General features: G+C 47.0%; 1 protein-coding gene across 1 annotated transcript; it reads right to left on the reverse strand.

The window, feature by feature from the left end:
- Positions 1-1,063: 1,063 nt before the first annotated feature.
- Positions 1,064-16,288, reverse strand: LOC311340961 (G protein-coupled receptor kinase 5-like). The gene is made up of 9 exons (XM_084465877.1): positions 16,156-16,288; positions 13,035-13,224; positions 11,130-11,167; positions 10,277-10,366; positions 9,299-9,507; positions 7,275-7,412; positions 6,527-6,664; positions 5,770-5,901; positions 1,064-4,427 (listed from the first exon to the last, which is right to left on the reverse strand). The coding sequence occupies exons 2-9, from the start codon at positions 13,121-13,123 to the stop codon at positions 4,371-4,373; spliced, it is 891 nt and encodes a 296-aa protein (XP_084322003.1). The 5' UTR covers positions 13,124-13,224; positions 16,156-16,288; the 3' UTR covers positions 1,064-4,370.
- Positions 16,289-16,606: the final 318 nt, after the last annotated feature.

Below are 16,606 nucleotides of genomic sequence, written 5' to 3' on the forward strand. Positions count from 1 at the left end.
CGCTTGGCCAATCAGCGGCCGTTTGACTCTGATTGACGCGAGAGGAGGCCAATGAACGCGTTGTGGATGGAGGAGGGGTGGGTCACGAGTTTACTCAAATCCATAGGGTCATAATGAAACCTTTGGCTTATTTTCATTTACATATAATAACAAATAGTGATTTTTACTTCATGGTTTTAGCCACGGACAGTCGTTTAACGATTTAGGTCCTCCATCTGATTTGAATCAAGCAAGAAAGATGCTTTAATTAACGGATAAAAACATTTTTGCTTAGTATTAATGTACATCTACATTCTCAGGGATTGAATTAATGTAATTACTTACTTGAAGGGAGACGGACAAAGTAAATGAAGAGCGAATACAATTGACTTCAGGGCTCATTGTGGTCCACTGCGGTAACTGCACTTACCGCCCTCATTATGTCAACATAATCTGGATTGGTTTAGCCTTTTATTTTTATTGTATAATATGCATTGTAGCCTATATATAGGAGAGTAATTATTGAGTTATGGAATGTATATTGTTATTTGTGTTCCCTCATCCTATATAGACTTGTTTGATTTGTCCTTTTATGCTGCGACAACACCAGAATGTATTTCTGGTTAATAAAATATTATCCTACGAGTTGTTTATAATAAAGATCATTATTAAATTAATAAAGTGTCTAAATACATTGGGGATTGAACCCAGTACTATTAAAATATAACACATGTGTGAATATAATAGTTCCCTAATCCTAGAACGACAAATGACATCAAAAATATTACATTTTTTATGTGTATTACAATATTACATAATATATATATTTTTTATCTCCTAGTTGTGAAAGCATATAGGTTAAATGTTAGAAAGATTAATTTTACAAGGTTTTTGAGGTGAATACCTATTATAGGCATAAATCTACATTTGCCAGATAAGTTGGCTCTGAAATAGGGAACAACCAAAAATATTTTTGTTGAAAAAAATGTGTGAATATAATATTTCCATAACACTACAAAAACATAAAAGGTAAACACGACACAAATAAACCAGGGGACCTATGTATTTTTTATACAAACGGCAGTGTATTATTTCATAATTAATTACAAATGTCAGATATGGTACAACAACCAGTGATACAACTTGTACAAGAATTACAATGACTGCAGTGGTTGAACAACATGACTGTACAATTACAAAAAGAAGAAACTAAGGAGAGACCCTTTTGTGTGAATAACATCTGATGTCCGACCTGCCCCCCTCCCCCGCCCTCCCTGGACGTCCATCAACTCACAGCATCACGGCGGTCACTTTTTTTTTACACCTCACTTTATGAGGCAACTTCTGACCTTCCTCCAACAAAACATCAGTTTCCCGTTATTCTGAGCGTTAACCGAGTTTGGGCAGCAGACATTGCCATCTCTGGAGTACAGTGAAAGGGGGGAGGGGGGGGGGGGGGGCCGTCAGACGTCAGACTACTCAGACAGAGCCCGGTTCTGCGGGCCACCTTGCTAGCTATAAAGTCGTCCTTTAGATACCAGTGTGGTATGTTGGCACTAGAAGATCAATTATATGTACAAGGAACCTGTAGTATTACAAACCGATACATGCTTTGAGTTATAAAAACATAGGTCTTTTTCTCTTTTTTTTTTTTTTTTTAAAACAGGCATTGCAATGCACTTAGTGTGGACATTCAAAACTGTTCAGCTTTTCAAAGTTCCTTTGATGCTCTGGAGAACTCAGAGTGGATGAGAGAGAACCCGGTCGAATGAGGAGGGCGGGGTCGGAAATGAAACGTTGGTCGTTGGCACGTACAATAAAAGGCGCTCAGTCTTTCTGCATTAAGTTCATCAGAGTGAGAAAGGAAAAAGTATAAATGATGCTTTTGGTATCGTTGGCAACAGGTTAAAAGACACAACCTATAGTCATTGTCAGTACACACCATAGTGCAATAAAACTAAAACATTTCTTTACTGCTATTTGGATGGAAAATATTCTTTTTTTCTCTCCTGGTTGTGAAAGCGTATAGGTTAAATGTTAGAAAGATGTATTTTTACAAGTTTTTTTTGAGGCGAAGACCTATTAAAGGCATAAATCTACATTTGCCAGAGAAGTTGGCTCTGAAATGTGCCTGAGAACAACAAAAAATTAAAATAAAAAAATCAACAAAGATACTCGGGAAAACTCAAGTGAGGACAAACCATGGAGGACTAAATGCGTTTGTGTTATTCCTGATCTGGTAATGGAATGTGCTGGTTGAGACAAAGCTTGTGAACTCACCAAACCCACTACGAGTCTGCAGCTGTACACCGCAAATCGTCAATATAACAGAAGGTGGCACTTTGTTTTCTACTCTTAAAACCACGCTGGCCTCCCACGGGTTTCAATGTCATTTTGCAACGAGTCTGAGTTCCTTGGGTGAACGCATTCATTGATGGTGATGGGGAGTTACAGTGTTCATGTAACGCAGAGAATCAACACTTTGTGGACCGTTAAACCCTGACGATGACATTGCAATGGGGTTGGCAAACTTGGTTTTTTAGTATTCGGGTCAGGTTGCATTTAAATAATTAGGCAAATGTTACAAAAGTTGTATATAGTTACAGTATTATAAATGCACACAAAGCCAATGAGTCTAGTTCAGATATTCACAGCATTAAAACAAAGGAGGGGGTAAAATAGGTTTGTCTCAAGAAAAATTCAATTTCAAAATAGCTAACTCTGAACTCTCTGAACTACAAAGGGCACATACATTTGCTAATCATAATAAATCCTGATACAATCCAGGATGTCATAAAGTCAGCTCGTCCATAAACCAGCCGATTTTGAAGAATGTTCCATGTGTATTTAAAAGTGCACAGAAATGGGATTATGCGAGTTGTTAAGATTTCCTGTACATAGGTATATAGGCGGGTGTCGAAAGCTAATTTCCCTTCCCTGGCCTGTCTAAGAACATGCAATCAGTTGTTAAGTCTTTCCTATGGAAGAGCAACGTACAAGATCTGGGTGAAGTAGTAAATGGTGATAATTCTCCTTTCTCAGCCCGGCTTTTCCTCTAGATATAGCTGATCAATGACATGGGTGGGTCTTCTAGCACGACAAGCATCACGTAATCTATGATCAACAGGTAAACAGCACCTAAATAAAAAGTGTTAAATAATGCAGGCAACTCAAGACTCTTTGAAAGTGTGTTTGATTTGAAATCTACTTTTAAGCCGAGCTCAAATGGATCTGTAATCGTTCAGTAAGAATGACAAACAAAAGTGGAAAATAAACAGAATAAAGCTAAAGAGCTAAAGATTTATAAAAGAACAGCATTGTCTTACGTCGATGGTGTAACATTACTTCCAGAAGAATCCAGAATCTAATTTGGTTTTGGACGCCTGGTCACTTTGAGCTTAAAAACTAGTGGAAGACCAGAAAACAACAACAAAATCCAGTTCCATCATCCAACTTAAACTGATTGACTAAATGGTAAGGATGATTATTAAGTGTGTTGTACCTGTTGACTAAGAGATTGTCAGACAAGAGATGCATGCCGTCTCTGCTAGAAGCGCTTTTCTCTAGGCACCTAGAGGAGGGTGATGTTTGCTAATGCTAGTATCCACAGAGCAGCCTAATACCAATTGAAGCCATCCATACAGTACATACCAGTTCATCATCACAACCAGAGCTGCAGGGCATGAATTATCATGGCGCATGATTCCAAATCAACCACTTGAATCCTTCCACCTAAGAAGTTGGACGAGGTGTGAATCTGGGAAACAAATGGATAGGTTTAAGCAGCACGGCGACAACATGGCCGCCTCTGATTAGATTTGTCACCACAGGATCGCTCCAATCCATGTCTTTAAGAGATCTACTGAAGACCGCTCGGAGGGTGCCTGGAGGCTAAGGGGTTAGCTTTAGTGATTTGGTGAACTTGATGTACTAACAACACGTCACATTTTGCCAAATCAACGATAACAAAACGTACAGCACATACAAAACAAAAGGCCTTATGCTACATTGAGAAATAAAATTAAAAAAAAACTCCTGGTTCTGTGCTTCTTAAAAAAACTCCTCAACACACATTTTTTCCAAACTCATTCCAAAAGGAAACAAAAAAAAAAAATGTTATGTATGCATTCAAGTGGTACTTTTATGGCTTTTTGTACAATACAACCTTTAGTGAAAATATACATCTAGACATAAATTCAAGTACAAATGTACAAAATCTTTAAACTCATACTTTTTTCTTTTTAGTTATAATACAATTTTAATACAGCTCATAAATACAGGTCAACATTCACTGAGTTCCTAAGATTCGCGCTCGGTTGGAGTCGGTGGTGGAGGTCGGTGGCGAGGTGGGAGGAGTCGAGGTGGCGAGGAGGGAGGGAGGAGGGAGTGGTTTAAAGGCGCGAGGGCTCCTCGTGCTCGTCTTCACTGTAACTGCTCTTAAAGCACACCTACGGAGGGGTGAGAGGGACACTTTATGGACACGGCCGCTTTGCCAAACACAGCAAAAAATACGTCAAACTACCAATTAAAGGACAATTAACAACGCTACTACAGCATTATCAGAACATGAAGGGGGTTTGAGTTAACGTGTGAAACACAAATCCTCGGTGTATTGAATCGAATGCCACTGGTCATGTATTGAAACACATTTGAATGCTGGGAGTTAGTTTAGTTAGTAGTCAGTGAGACGGCAAAGTGTATTCTCAATGTAGGACGGTTACGTTCACTAAGAATTGTTTTTAATTGTGAACTACGTATTATTACCATAAAAAAAATGGTTCTATGAACATCCTTACTGTACCCGACAGCGATATATTGTTGGTTCTCTTTCTTCTGACAAATGTATTTGTTGTAAGCCGCTGTGGATAAAAGTGTCTTATAAATGCCTAAATGTAAATGCTTTGTATCCGACGTGATAAGGTGGTTAGTCTGTAGAAGTGATAGATCTGGGTTATGTTAGTTGTCACCTGCTATCATGGTTAGTTTTATCGTTAGCAATCCCACACCTTCTGCCAAAGACCCCCCCTCAACAAACCTTAAGAGTGAAGGAAAGAAACCAAGAAAAATATAAAACTGTGAAGAACAACATAGAGAGATAGAGACTAGACTATAGAAAGAGAGCGACTAGACTATAGAAAGAGATAGAGACTAGACTATAGAAAGAGATAGAGACTAGACTATAGAAAGAGATAGAGACTAGACTATAGAAAGAGATAGAGACTAGACTATAGAAAGAGATAGAGACTAGACTATAGAAAGAGAGCGACTAGACTATAGAAAGAGATAGAGACTAGACTATAGAAAGAGATAGAGACTAGACTATAGAAAGAGATAGAGACTAGACTATAGAAAGAGATAGAGACTAGACTATAGAAAGAGATAGAGACTAGACTATAGAAAGAGATAGAGACTAGACTATAGAAAGAGATAGAGACTAGACTATAGAAAGAGATAGAGACTAGCGTACAGAACCCTGACCCAAACCTACCTTGCTACTTGGGAACGAATGGAAATGGAAAAAGAAAAAAGATGTCCTTGAAACATTCCCAGGTCTACGGGAACAGAGGCAACGCCCAAGAATGTCCATTTCTAATGCTCCGAATCCGACTAACGTAAACAGAAGATTATTAATCACAGAAAGAACAGCAGAAGGCCGCGTTACGGCCTCGCTCGAGGTTACCGGAGACGTAGGCCTTGAAGAGGAAGGAAGCAAGGAAGGAAGGAAGCACGGAAGGAGGTACCTCAGCCCCCACCCCCTCGGACGGTCGCAGCGGGAGCGCTGGCACTTGCCTGTCTTCTGAAAAGGCGATAGAAGAAGCCTCTCTTTGGCGGCGGGTTGGGCCGGTTCACGTCCAGGTCGGAGCACAGCGTCCCGTCCGTCTCGTACACGTTGATCTCCTTGAAGCACTCCATCTCGATCATCTTCACCCAGGAGAGAGGGACGTGGGGACAGAGGGACAGAGGGACAGAGAGACGGACAGACGGATGGAGGCACAGCAAGAGATGGTTCTTGTTCAGAGTTCACCTTGATGCTGCATAGCCACCCCCTCCCAGCGCTCCTACTTATTGTATGTTGTACGTCCTGGCACTTAATGTGTACGCACTTATTGTATGTCGTACTTAGTTATAGTACTTAGTTGTGTGGCGTCTTATCCTAGCTATCTCTGTTGTATACGGGGAATGGGTTAACCTAGTGATGGTTAGTGCTTGGCACTTGGTTCTATGAACTTCCTTACTGTACCTACAGCGATATATTGTTTCTCCTTCTTCTGACAAATGTACTTATTATAAGTCGCTTTGGATATGAGTGTCTGCTAAACGCCCTAAATGTCAATGTCAATGTAATCTTAAACATTACTTGGATTCCACCACTTAGCACAAGTAACAGAATTACACGTGTGTATATATATATATACACACGTGTATTTCAGTGTTAATCTGCGATCAATCTTCATTTTCATATGTAAATATCCCATGAAGTCATCGCTCTGTAACCTGAGAGACAATGCGTAATGGATGACATCATCAGGCCCCCGACCCGCAGTACCTCGTTCTGCCAGGGGATGGAGACACTTCCCGTCACAAACTTGTGGTAGAAGTCATCGTCGGTAGGGTCAATGTTGACGCCTTTCACCGTGGAGAACTGCTCGATGTCCAACACGTCTTTGCAGTACACCGCCCGCGGCTGAGAGAGAACGGAGGTCAGGGAGTCAGTACACAACTAAAGGGGGAATAACCCCACGAAATGAAACTAGTGAATGAGCGTGCGGTGTAATTACGTTGTAATGCAATTACACCGAGAACAACGTGGTTAAACCGGATTAACTGATGACCCGACCGTCATTGTGAACAGCGTTACTTAAAAGCTTTGCTTTTGTTGATAACATTTTCCATTTCCCAAGCTTATGCTGGTAATTTGGCCTGTGTGTGCATATGTATCTGTGTGTGAATGTGAGTGTGAGTGTGTGTATGCGTGTCTCTGTGTGTGTGTGTGTGTGTGTGTGTGTGTGTGTGTCTCTCTCTCTGTGTCTCTCTCTGTGTGTGTATCTGTGTGTGTGTGTGTCTCTGTGTGTGTGTGTGTGTGTGTGTGTGTGTGTCTCTGTGTGTCTCCTGTCTCTCTGTCTGCCTGTCTGTCTCTATCTCTGTGTCTGTCTGACCCTCTTTGTCCATGCGTGTGTGTGTGTGTGTGTCTGTCCCTCTGTGTCTGTGTGTCTCTCTGTCTGTCTATCTCTGCCTGTCTGTCTGTCTGTCTGTCTGTCTGTCTGTCTGTCTGTGTGTGTCCGTGCGTGTCTTACATCTGGGCTGAAGGGCGGGTCCAGCATGCTGGCCTCCAGCCGTTTGAAGTTGATGTTGCGTAGGATGGGGTGCTGCTTCACCTCCACCGCCCCGCGCCCCTGGCACCCCAGCCGCTCCTTCGGGTCCTTGGCCAGCAGCTGGACAGACAGGAAGTGACATCAGAGACCAGGAAGTGACATCGGGGGGGGGGGGGGAGGGGAGGAAATGGGAGAGGAATCGCTGAAGAGCGTCTCATTCGTCATTTCCCATTCGTCAGTGTTGTGTGAGGGGGAGGAGGAGGGATGTGGGAGGAGGGGGGAGGAGCGGTGAGGTGGAGGTGGAGGGGGATGTGGGGGAAGATGAGGATGAGGGGGGGAGAAAGGAGGAGGCCAACATAGCAGAGAGTTATCTCTGAAGGAGTATCTGGGCGAACACATGCACAGACGCATCCAAAATACCTGTCGAGTCACCTTCTGAGGTCAGGTGACCCAGAGAGGCTGAATCAGGTTCAAGTGTTAAAGAATGGCGGAGGAGAGGCCTCGTGGCCTTAAGGCGGTGATGTTATCACACCAGGTGTGTGTGTGTGATCAGCCGTTACAAGCCGTTTGGAGAAAAAAAAAACGGCCTTTTTTCCCTGTGTTTTAGTGACATCATCGCGGGGGGGGGTGTCCACCTGGATGTACGCCGGACAGATCAGTCCACCGGCCCCGCCCCGCCCAGTGGACGGCGGCAAACGTTCCGCTCATCTATCCGTCGTTACATCTAGGTGGACACGCCCCCACTAGTGATGTCACTAAAACACAGGGGGGAAAAAGGGCCGATTCTCTAACTGCCTGCAACGGCTAACCACGCTCACACCCCCGGTGGCGTGACATCACCCCCGTAGTAGAGCCTCAGCACGGAGCCACCCGGGGCCTCGCCTCACCTGTGGGCGGCCTGTCACACACGGGAGGAGGAGGAGGAGGACGGCTGCCGACGTCAGAGCCGGCTACCTGCGTTCCTTTCTCTCTAGTCGTCTCTTTAGTGCCTGTCGCCCCACTTCTACATTCCTCCTAACAATCACTTCTGTTAAAAGCGGTTCTCATGAAAGCTAAATCCTTCCTCAGAACCCGCGTGCGCGCACACACGCACACACGAGCGGACACACACACACACCCTCATTCTCGAAAACATTTACCACTTGGCTATTTTGGGTCGGTGGAGATATTTATCTTGCTGATAAGAACAGCCTTTCTCTCTCTCTCTGTCTCTCTCTCTCTCTGCCTATGTATTCTGTTACTTTAGCTTCCTTTCTTTCTCTCTCTCCCTCTCTCTCCCCTCCCTCCCCGCCCTCCCTGGGGTGTCTTTGACTCGGCTCAACCCAGAGGTCAGAATGTTCCACTACGTCACCATAACCCCACCCCCCACCCCCCCAGACCACCCCCACCTGCTCCTAGTCCCCGGTTGCCCTCCAGTGTGGGTCTGCTCTCGGGGGTGACGGGGGGGGGGGGGGGGGGGTGGTGGTGGGCGGTGAAGTCTTCTAGGAAGGGAGGAAGAGGAGCTTCTCAGGACGGGTCGTTAAATAGACTCGGTGGAAAATACAAAGAAAGAAAAGAGGAATTATGACATCAGAGAGGGCGTCTCTCCTCGCTCGCACTGGGAAAGCAGCTGCTCCCACTCCCACACATTCCTCCTTCCTCCTCAACCTTCTCCTCCCTCCTCCAGGCTTCTCCTCCTCCACCTCCTTCTGGAGTCTCCTCCTCCTCCTCCTCCCACCTCCTCGGGTCTCCTCCTTCTTCTGGAGTCTCCTCCTCCTCCTCCCCCTCCTCATCCCTCCGTCCTCCACCTTTTCCCTCCTCCTCCTCCTCCTCCTCCTCCTCCTCCTCCTCCTTCTCCTCCAGTCTCCTCCTCGTGTCTCCTCCCTCCTCCGGTCTCCCCCTCCCTTCCCCTTACCCCCCCCCCCCCTCCTCCTCCTTCCCTTCCTCCTCCCTCCACCTCTTCCCCCCCTCCACCTCCCTCCTCCTCCTCCCTCCTCCTCCTCCCTCCATCCCCTCCTCCTCCTCACCTGTCTGCAGATGTCCTTGGCCTCCTCGGAGAACTTGTCGCTGTACTCCTCCTGGTCCTCCCGGACGCGCCGGTCCACCTCCTCCCGCTTCACGCGCTCCTTGCGCTTGCGGAACGGCGACTGGCCCTGGATCATCTCGAAGACCAGGCAGCCCAGACCCCACCAGTCTGGGCTGAAGGTGTAGCTCTCGTTCTGAATCACCTCCGGAGCTACGAGAGGGAGAGAGAGGGGGAGGGTGGAGGGTGGAGGGGGGGAGGGAGAGAGGGGAGAGAGGGAGAGGGAGAGTGGAAGGGAGGGAGGGAGAGAGGGGGAGGGAGAGAGGCGGGGAGGGAGGGAGGGAGAGAGGAAGGGGAGAGAGGGGAGAGAGGAGAGAGGAAGGGAGGGAGGGAGAGAGGAAGGGAGAGAGGGGGAGGGAGAGAGGCAGGGAGGGATGGAGGGAGAGAGGGAGAGAGGGGAGAGAGGGAGAGAGGAGAGAGAGGGAGAGGAAGGGAGGGAGAAAGTTAGTGAGTGAGGGAGAGAGAGAGGGAGGGAAAGGGAGTGAAAGAGAGGGGGAGAGAGGGAGAGAGAGTTAATGAGTGAGTGAGTGAGAAAGTAAGTTAAAAAAAAATCAGGAAAAAGGAAAGGAACAAACCAAGAAAAAAGAAACCGAAACAAACAGAAGACAAAAAGAAAGAAAACGGAACAAGAAAGAAAGAAAAAGAAAGAAAGAAAGACGAAAGAGCGAGAGGAAGGAGGAGAGGGGTTTGTTTAAACGACAGACAGGAAACGTGACGTCAATCCGTTCACATGTGAAAAAAGAGGGAGAACAGAGAAGGTAGAAAGACAGATGTGGGGCTGATAATGAAGACCGGCCAGCAGCGAGGCAGGACTCGGGCCAGAGGAATGCCTTCTCAGACGTCCTCAAACGTTCTCCGAGTCTGACAGAAAACACATGAGAAAGGGCAAGAGGGAGAATGGATTGTTGTGAAAGCCTCTCACCCATGTAGCCGACCGTCCCCACTCTCCCTCGTATCGTCTCCCCGTCTGGGATCTGGACGGCCAGGCCCAGGTCGGAGATCCGGATGTGGCCTGGGGAAGGAGAGGGACATGTTAACCAGCAAGCACAGCATAGCATATCATAGCATAGCGTATCAGAACATAGCGTAGCAAAGCATCACGTTCAGGAGACAGCTCATGTCAACCAGCTCGCATAGCATAACATAGCACAACATAGCATAGCACCGTACGTTGACAAGACAACGGCGCAACAATGCTACGTCTATCCCATTGGCTAATCAACCTATAGCAAAAGGGACGTGTTGGTTTAATTCTTCCGCTTCCACGTGTTCCACTCTGAGGCCGCCGTATAAACAGAGCAGGTTGGGAGTACGTTCAACATAAACAGGTTCCTGTTTAGGGGGGGGGAGGTGTTGAGGAGACTGCTCAGCCTGTCAGAGGCCCGTGTACCGAGGCTTAGCTTAAACCTAGTCCCCGGCCAAACTAAACGTTCGCCGGGGATTTTCCCATCCCGTACAAATAGTTGTAAGGGATCTGAAAGTATGCCAACGGCCCCCACTCTCACTGCTGTGATTTGATGCTAGGCTATGCTAGGCTATGCTAGCTGGTTATCATGAGCTTCTCCTGAACGGAATGTTCTGCTGTGCTATGCTATGCTATGCTGGTTGACATGACGGGCGTCCACGTTTAAGCTACGCCCATACAACTATTTGTACGGGATCGCAAGAGAAGGTCTACAGGAAGTGATGGGCGGGGAGAATGTGATAAACGTGAGTTGGCTTAAAAAATGGACGCGCTTCTTGAAGGCCAAGATGAGCAACCGAGAGAGACTCACCGCGGTCGTCCAGGAGGATGTTCTCGGGTTTCAGATCCCTGCAGAAGAAGAATCACGTTGCGTTACTCATGCACGATTGAATGTTGAAATCACACACACACAAGTATTACCACATTGAGGACTTCTGGATCGATAACAACCAGGTCTGTACTCTTGTTACGCACTTAGTGTATGTTGTACGTCCTGGCACTTAGAAATAGTACTTAGCATTGTGTAGAATCTTATCCTGGCTATCTTTGTTGTATACGGGGAATGGGTTAACCTAGCGTTTGTTAGTGCTTGGCACTTGGTTCTATGAACATCCTCACTGTACCGACAGCCATATATATTGTTGCTGCTCTTTCTTCTGATAAATGTTGTGATTGTAAGTCGCTGTGGATAAAAGCGTCTGCTAAACGCCCTCAATGTAAATGTAAATGTACTCAGGGAAAGCTCCACTACTTCCAGCGCTAGAGGGTTTCAGAGGAAAGCCATTCCATGCTCCACCTTTTACCGAAAGGTCAAACACAATAAACAGCTCGGGTCTTATTTATATTCCGTCTTCGGCGAGGCTTGACCCGGGCCGGGCAGGAGGAGCCCGGGCTAAACACATAAACTTCCTCCAGGACTCGGGTTTGACCTGTTCCTCAACTCTGCTCCTCCAGCCGCACGGGCCCTCTCCACTAAAGCCTTAAAGGACACCTCCATCTCATCCCCTATCTTCACTTAATTAAATAAAGACTCAAATCAGGGTCACAGTAAAGGTTGCATCGTTGTGTTTTGAGCAACAACTGAAATGTGAAAGAACCTGTCCACAATCGCTCTGTGCAGGATTGGACCACTGGAAGCTGGCTGTGGGTTTAAAGACTACTGTTTAACCACGGTGTTTGTGTTGGCACGAGATGCAAGACCCTACTCAGCAGAAGTAGACAGGTTGCCCTATTGTTAAAGAGCAACCTGGTCATTAACACATAATCGTCAGTTGTATGACCGGTTCACGTCCAAGGAAAATACGACCGGCGGCAGGTTCCCCTCAGAACCTTCACCGGCCGGATTTAATGGTTGGTTTAGGCCTGTTAGCCTAAAGCCCTGTCTTTACTTTAGCTAAGTAATGTCAGAACTGTGTCAAATGTCAAAACTGATTACAAAGATCCAGTTAAGGCCATCTTTGTGTACACACGTTCATGTTGTTACACCCTCTGTCATGGACCCTATGTCATCAGGCAGAGTGTGTGTGGATCTCCCCCACCTTTCATCTCTACGTCCACCCAACCCAACAAACAGCAAAAACAACAGCACTTCCTCACCCATCCAACAACAACACAAACACACTATATTTGCATGGTGTAGCAGCTTATCCTAGATATCTTTGCTGTCTATAGGGAATGGGTTAACCTCACGACTGTTAGTGCTTGGCACTTGGTTCTATGAGTGTGCTTACCGTACCGACAGAGATATATTGTTGTAAGTCACTATGGATAAAAGCGTCTGCTAAATGCCCTCAATGTAAATGTAAATGTGTTCTCAGAAAAAAACTCAACTTCTTCCAACACGAGAGGGTTTCAACGGAAAGCCATTCCACGCTCAACCTTTCACAATAAAATAAAATGTGAAACGGCCTAAATGTAAACACACTAAACGCATCCTACAGCCCCTGTAACATTCATGTCATCAACAACACAACCTCATCAACACAACGACACAACCCCATCGACACAACAAAACCTCATCCAGACAACCTCATCCTCATCGACACAACCTCATCGACACAGCAACACAACTTCATCAGCACATCCTCCTCGACATAACTCAGTCAGCCCCCCCCTCTCCCTGCAGCTCTACCATTCCAGGTGTCTGACACAAACCAGACCGTCCGTCCGTCCCCCCCCCCCCCCCCCCCGTCCTAACCCCAGTGTGACCTCTGACCTGTACACGATCCTCTCGCGGTGCAGGTCCTCCAGGCCGCAGCAGATCTCGGCGGCGTAGAAGATGGCGCGCTGCTCGTCGAGCACCATTGCCCAGTTAGATTGAACTTGTGTAAAGCTGACTGAGGTCACCGTTCATGCATGGTCAGCACCAGGCACAGCGTCCTTCGTCTCGTAGGCGTAAGCGAGGGCTAACCTGGGGGGGGTGTGGGGGGGGGGGGGGAGAGAGGTGGAGGAGAGAGGGGGGGAGAGAGGAGCAGAGAGGAAGCAAGATTTTGAGGGGGGTAGAGGCAGGGAGGTCGCGATAATACGGCAACACTAATGAGACGATTACAGGGGTGCTGTTACGCCACCAGATGTGAGTGTGATCAGCCGTTGCAAGCCGATTTTCAAAACGGCTTGCGACGGCTGATCACACTCACACCTGGTGGCAGAACATCACCCCCTTTAAATGGAATACACAGACGACGGACGGGTTGACAACACCACACAGGATTCCTCCTTTGATTGGGTTCGAGGCGCAGAATGCTGACGAATAAATACATCATAATGGGAGAGTAGTTTGACTAAACGAGATCACTTGTGGTCTGAGTCTGAGTCTCCCCTCCCCCCCCCCTCCCTCCCTGGAGGTCAACGGCACAGGGGGGGTTTAATGTTTGGATGCATGCAGGATGCTGCTGCCATCGGGAGAAGTTCCATCTGCTCTCCGCAGCATGGACAGCAAAGTCACACACACACACACACACACACACACACACACACACACACACACACACACACACACACACACACACACACACACACACACACACACACACACACACACACACACACACACAGGGTCTATATAGAGAGATCTGAAAAGTTACTTTGGTTGGAATGATAATTGAACCTGCCGATTAAATTAACTTCAATATCATAGTTATAGTAATATATAATTCCTGTCATTCCATCAGATTCATAAGAAATTCCTACTAGGGCAGGGAATGTGATGATTGTGTGAAAACAAGGAGGCTCATAGCAGAGTCACCAGCTGCTTAAAGAGGATAGGACAGGGTCACCCTGCCATCACACACACACACACACACCAAGGCCGCGATTTTACCCCCATGTCCTTCTAAAGCGATCACATGCACTCTCTCTCACACACACACACAAACACACACAATATTTGGAACTTGGACGTGTCGCGGGTACACTGTATACTAGTGTACTAGGACATGAGCTTACAGCGTTGACTGATGATATGCACTGGGCAGGCAAAGCAAATAGAACCAGGGCCTGGGGCAGAGACCGGGGGGAGGTGATGGAGGGGGAGACGGAGACAGAGACAGGTGGGGGTGATGGAGGGGGAGGGGGGGAGGGGGGAGGGGGGAGGGGGAGACGGAGAGGAGGAGCAGCAGAGTGCTCCTCTCTCCTCTCCTTTCTAGGGCCCGGTTGGTCAGCTAATGCTAGGAAACAGAGCTGCCAGGGAGACGCATGCAGAGCCACTGCGAGCGCAGAGCAACTGCCCTCGCTGCCTCCACTGCCCTCGCTGCCTCCACTGCCCTCGCTGCCTCCACTGCACTCGTTGCCTCCACTGCGCAGTGCGCCCGCTGCCCGCGCTGCCTTCACTGCGCTCGTTGCCTGCAGCGTACGGAGCCAACACACGGAGCACATGCCCGTCCCAGCTGACAGGAGCCCCATCGCAACACACACCCACACACCCCGCTCCTGCCCACCGCCTCTACCAGGTGGGAAGGTGGGATGCTCTCTCTGTGTGTGTGTGTGTGTGTGTGTGTGTGTGTGTGTGTGTGTGTGTGTGTGTGTGTGTGTGTGTGTGTGTGTGTGTGTGTGTGTGTGTTTCTGTGTGCGTGTTCACAGTGAGTCACGCCAACAAGGACACACAGCTCAGTTTATACTCTGAACAAGAAAAACGAACTGAAAACTACTCTGATACCGCAACAAGGATCAGAGGAAAGGTTGCGGTGATAAACAGGCTAACTTTGACTTGGTTTGTGCTCTGCTTTGCTGTATTATCTCCTAACTAACGATACACTACCCAGTCCACCACTGGTTTACGTAACAGAGTATGGATAACACACACTCACGGCCTGAGCCCAACAGCCACGTGCTAACCTATACAGCTACTCCTACACATGTTCCAAGAATGTTAAACAACCACTTAGTGTAATTTTCTCATCCCCGGCGCAGTCATTATGACGAACGTAAAACTGCGGCCAAAGCTAAATTTTCCTTTTCCTTTTCAAAACACCTGAGAGGTTTTGCACGTCCAATCAAATGTAATGAAAGCGGCCGTACTGTTTCCACATGCTTTCCATCTGTGTAATGTTTGAGTTATGTCGTTAAGAACACGCACACAGATACACACACCATCGAAATTCCGCTGAGGATTTGTTTTGACCAACATATTGAGATAGACGCACATAAATAAATGCAGCAGAATAAACAGTTCAATCACACACACACGACAGCAGCACAGTCTAACATGGAATATTGAGCAGGATGTGTTTGAGACAAAAGCCAGCTGTAACACGACCTCGGCTCTGTATCCGTTTAAGAATCACAGTATAATAACATCAGATTCGTGTTCCCAAATGTTTTTCACTCCGAGGCAAAGTGCCAGAGAGATGAATGGCTGAAGCAACGACCCTGCCACCAATTTGTCACAATTTCCAAAAAAAAAACAAAAAAAAAAAAACTGTTGAGAGCCAAGGAAAGGCAACGTAAATATTTTGGCTTGGCCGACACACAAGCACTCGCTTGTGGGGGACACAATCTGGCACCCAAACTGGTATTTAAGAGAGATGCTTTGGATTTTACCAGCTGGTATTCTGTGCTTTTGCCTCACATACATCACTGCAGCATAGAAACATCGTAAGATAAACGCTCATGGCCAAACGTACTTCATTGATTCAGAATGCACACACACGCACACACACACACACACAGACACACATAGACACACAAAGAGACACACACACACACACAGACAGAGACGCACACACACACACACACACACACACACACATACACACGCACACGCACACGCACACACACACACACACACACACACACAATAAAACGATTAGGTTGAAAGAGTTGAAGAAAAAAGGTAGTACTTACTACAAAACTACTGTTAACTTTTTCTAAAATGCGTTTTTCGTTTAGTGCCATGGCTTCACCTTTTCTTTTCTTCACGCGTTTCTTTTCCAGCTTTTTACAGGCGTACATCTTACCAGTGGCTCGCACCTGACAGGCACACACCTGGGGACCAATCAGAGCACAGAGAGAGGGGTCAGGTGACCGCACACAGACATGAACACAGACACTGATAGAGACACACACACAGGAATACGTATACACACTGATAGGACTACACACACACACACACACACACACACACACTGATAGGAATACATACAGACACTGACAGGAATACACACACACACAGGGTGGAGACACACACACACGGGGTGGACACACACACACACACACACACACACACACACACACACACACACACACACACACACACACACCACACACACACACACACACCAGTCAGATGGG

This window comes from Micromesistius poutassou, assembly GCF_964030765.1.
Source record: "Micromesistius poutassou genome assembly, chromosome: 3".
Taxonomy (NCBI): Eukaryota; Metazoa; Chordata; class Actinopteri; order Gadiformes; family Gadidae; genus Micromesistius; species Micromesistius poutassou.